We start from the raw sequence: 3,648 nt of genomic DNA on the forward strand, positions 1-3,648 counted from the left end.
CCCCCCCCTGCTCCCCCTGCTGAGCCAGCCACAGTTCTGCGCACTTGTTCTCCTGGCCCAGGGGAGGGGCCAGGCTGGGGGTCAGGAGCTGTGCTGGTTTTCCTGGGCCTTCTTGGCCATTCTCCCCTCCCCATGGCCCTCTCCCCAGATCATTACCTCAGAGGAGGCGGAGCGGCGGGGCCAGATCTACGACCGCCAGGGCGCCACCTACCTCTTCGACCTGGACTACGTGGAGGATGTGTACACCGTGGATGCCGCCTATTATGGCAACATCTCCCACTTTGTCAACCACAGTGTGGGTACCCCGCAGGCGGGCGGGGGTCGGGAGGAGCAGGCTGGGGCCCCTCCTCACCCTCCCGCTGTTCTTTTTCGCCTAGTGTGACCCCAACCTCCAGGTGTACAACGTCTTCATAGACAACCTTGATGAGCGACTGCCCCGCATCGCTTTCTTTGCCACAAGAACCATCCGGGCAGGCGAGGAGCTCACCTTTGATTACAACATGCAAGGTGGGGGTGGCAAGGGACTGGGGGCAGGGGCATACAGTGACATGGGACACGAGGACCCCTCCCCAAGGAGCTTTAAGATGCTTTTCCTGACTCCCAGTCTCCCATATGGATTCCTGGACCTCTGCCTACCTCATGGGGTTCCCCTCATTTCCAACCCCTGGACCCCAACCCTGAGACACTCATACAGACTTCTCCCAAAGACTCTTGGGGAAGATGTTTGGCTTGAGAGTTAAGATGCTCCTCCTGACTCATCTGAATCTCCCAGTCACCCAACCCTCCCCACTCCTAATCCCCTTGGCCTTGCTCATTCCAAGCATCTGGACACTCTTGGGGTCTCCAACCAGTCCCCTTCTTGACAAACTAGCCACCTCGGAGACACTCAGGGGTGGGGGGAGATCTTTGACAGGAGAGTTCAGATGCCCCTCTGGACATNCCACCAACCCCACAATGCCCAGATGACCCAAATCCCTGATTTGCTCCCAGCACCCAAGATTCCTGGGTCTTAGGGTGAAAAGGGCAGCGGGACAGTTCACCTTGGCCTTCTAACAAGTCCCCTCCCCCCTGCCCTCCCTGGATGTGACTCCACAGTGGATCCCGTGGACATGGAGAGCACTCGCATGGACTCCAACTTTGGCCTGGCCGGGCTCCCTGGCTCCCCCAAGAAGCGTGTCCGTATTGAGTGCAAGTGTGGGACAGAATCCTGCCGCAAATACCTCTTCTAGCCCTTTGAAGTCTGAGGCCGGACTGACAGTGGGGGCCTAAAGCCACCCACCCCACCTACCCACCGCTGCCCTCCTGTTGAGGAACAACTGCCTGGGCCTCCTGCCTGCCTCTACCTGCCCCCTCCATGCTTGGGGCTGTGGGCTGGCAGTGAGGACTGACTCCAGGAGCCACCTTTCCCCATCCCAGCCCCATCTGTGGGTTGCACTTACAAACCCCCACCCACCGTCAGAAGTAATTTTGGAACACCAGGATATTTTGCAGTTGAGAATCACGGCCTATCAAGGAAATCCAAGGGGTGAGCCCCAGCCCGGCCCCAGAATATAATTGTTTTGTTTTTGCACCTGCTTCTGCCTGGAACTTGGGAGGTCTGTCGCAGGCTCTCTCCCTACTGCCCCAAGGGTGTGGGGAAGCAGCCCCAGGGCAGGCGGACATCAGAGCCCAGACTTCCCAGCCCAGATGTTCCCCCCACCACAGGAACTTTGTGCTTGTGACGGAAAGGGGATCTCCTGGGCTGGGGCTGCGCCTGGTTTCTGCTTATGCTCCCGTACCGGCTCGTGTTGNGACGCTCCTATGCCACTAGAGAAGTGGGTGCTCATGGTCCGCTGACAAGTGAGAGGAAGGCAGTGTGCAGACTCTGCCAGCCCTTCAGGTGGGCTGGGTCTGAACTCTGCCTTGGGAGTGCGTATAGAAAGGCGCCCAGAGGTCTCGAGGGCGTGGAGGGTGCTGGGAACCCTGACCTGGGGCCTGATGACTGCTGGGCCTACTTAGAGCTGGAAGCAAGACCTAGCTAGGCTGTAGATAGCACTTAGGACAATAATGTGCATTGATGGGGTGTTGATGAGGTGCCAGGCACTGGGCAGAGCACCTGATCCGTGTGGATTGTCTCAGGGAAGCCTTGGAAACTATGGAGGTGGACCCCAGGAAAGGGTGCATGTGGCAGAAGGCAGAGTGCAGGCCGAGAATGGGGGCGGGGCAGGCATGGTTTACCCNNNNCGCCGCCCTCTGCACTCCCCTTCGGTCCGCCGGCCTCAAAAGTGACCTGCCCGCAAACGTACAGAAGGCAAAGGCTCTGATGGCTGCCTTGCCCCCTTGCTTCCCCCGTGAGGTCTTCTCTAGGAAGCCTTCCCTGACTACCTGTGCTCAGAGTGCCCCTACGTGAGACTGTGTGCCCTGCCACCAGATGCCAGGTCTGTGTGTCCGTCTGTGTGTCCCGTCTGTGTCCGTGCTTCCTGCCCCCCAGACTGACCTTCAGGCATGGACTGAATCGGATTCTTCTGTTGTATATCCCTTGGCCCTACCCAGCCTGGGGTGGGCATCAATAAAACAAATCATGATTGAACGAAACAAGGTGTGAGGACTGAAGGCCTTGTGTACGTGGGGGTGGGGGGCCTGGGGACATTTTCCTCAGACTGCATCCATCTGATGGGACGCTCCCCACAGGGTGCCACTAGCCCCGTCAGCCATGTACCGGGTGACCTAAAATAAGCTTGCCTCTTAAATTTTAAAATGCACTGTAAGAGTGAGCTAAATCCACTGTTGTTTAAATGGACAATTCTCACTTGCCACAAACATGACTAAAAGAAAGACCTGGAAATACAGAAACAGGATATAATTTGAGCTGGACCCTCCCTGCTCTTCCAGGCTTTGAATCCAGAGCCTGCCTACTGCATTCATAGAGAAAAGTCTGCGCGTGCTGGGGGAAACTTTTTCTGCGGATATTTATTGAGTGCCTGTATGTGCCAGGGTAGAAAACCGGGAACAGAGATGACATTCCTGATAAACTGTTTTCATCACCCCTCAGTCGGGAATGTGAGTCAGTGCCCTTTGTTCAGAGGCCTCACATGCTGTGTGAAAGAGATACCTAACTATTTTGAAGACCACACACAGGTGACAGAATCCTAAATGGCTCAGAGATCTCGCAGGGCACCTAGGACACAGGCCTCCGCACAGCTCATAGACCTTATTATGCCCAGATACTGACCCTAGACCTCCCGACCCCTCACACCCTGGGTTATCTGTCTCCAAGCAGCTCAGAGAGCTTGCGTCTAGACACAGGCCCCCAGTAACTCACAGACTGCACTGGAACTATGGGGCACTGGCTCCCACAGAGCTCCAAGACCTCAGATGCCACCATGCACACTAGGATTCAGACCCCAAACGTGTCAGAGAACAAGCGTTCTGGGGTAGAGATGCACAACCCTCTCACAGACCTCACAACTTGGGATACCGCGACCCAAGCTATGTGGAAACTTCACACCCTGATTGTCAATTCCCAAACTCTTTTTGGAGACCTCCCATACTGGGGCAGCACCCCCAAAGTGGAGATGCGACACCCTGGTCACAGATGGCCCAAACACCGAGACCTCATACTCTGGGCACAGATCCCTAAATGATTCTGAAACCCTGGATACAAACTCC

General features: G+C 56.4%; 1 protein-coding gene across 1 annotated transcript in view; it reads left to right on the top strand.

Moving 5' to 3' along the window:
• SUV39H1 (SUV39H1 histone lysine methyltransferase) overlaps nucleotides 1-1,786 on the top strand; it is a 13,501-nt gene extending 11,715 nt beyond the window's left edge. The window contains exons 4-6 of the mRNA XM_077752949.1: nucleotides 149-295; nucleotides 378-507; nucleotides 1,096-1,786. Coding sequence (XP_077609075.1) covers nucleotides 149-295; nucleotides 378-507; nucleotides 1,096-1,229 — 411 coding nt within the window. The 3' untranslated portion in view covers nucleotides 1,230-1,786. The remainder of the gene's footprint in view (nucleotides 1-148; nucleotides 296-377; nucleotides 508-1,095) is intronic.
• The last annotated feature ends 1,862 nt before the right edge of the window (nucleotides 1,787-3,648 follow it).

The sequence above is a fragment of the Crocuta crocuta genome, unplaced genomic scaffold (genome assembly GCF_008692635.1).
Source record: "Crocuta crocuta isolate KB4526 unplaced genomic scaffold, BGI_CrCroc_1.0 scaffold943, whole genome shotgun sequence".
NCBI lineage: Eukaryota > Metazoa > Chordata > Mammalia > Carnivora > Hyaenidae > Crocuta > Crocuta crocuta.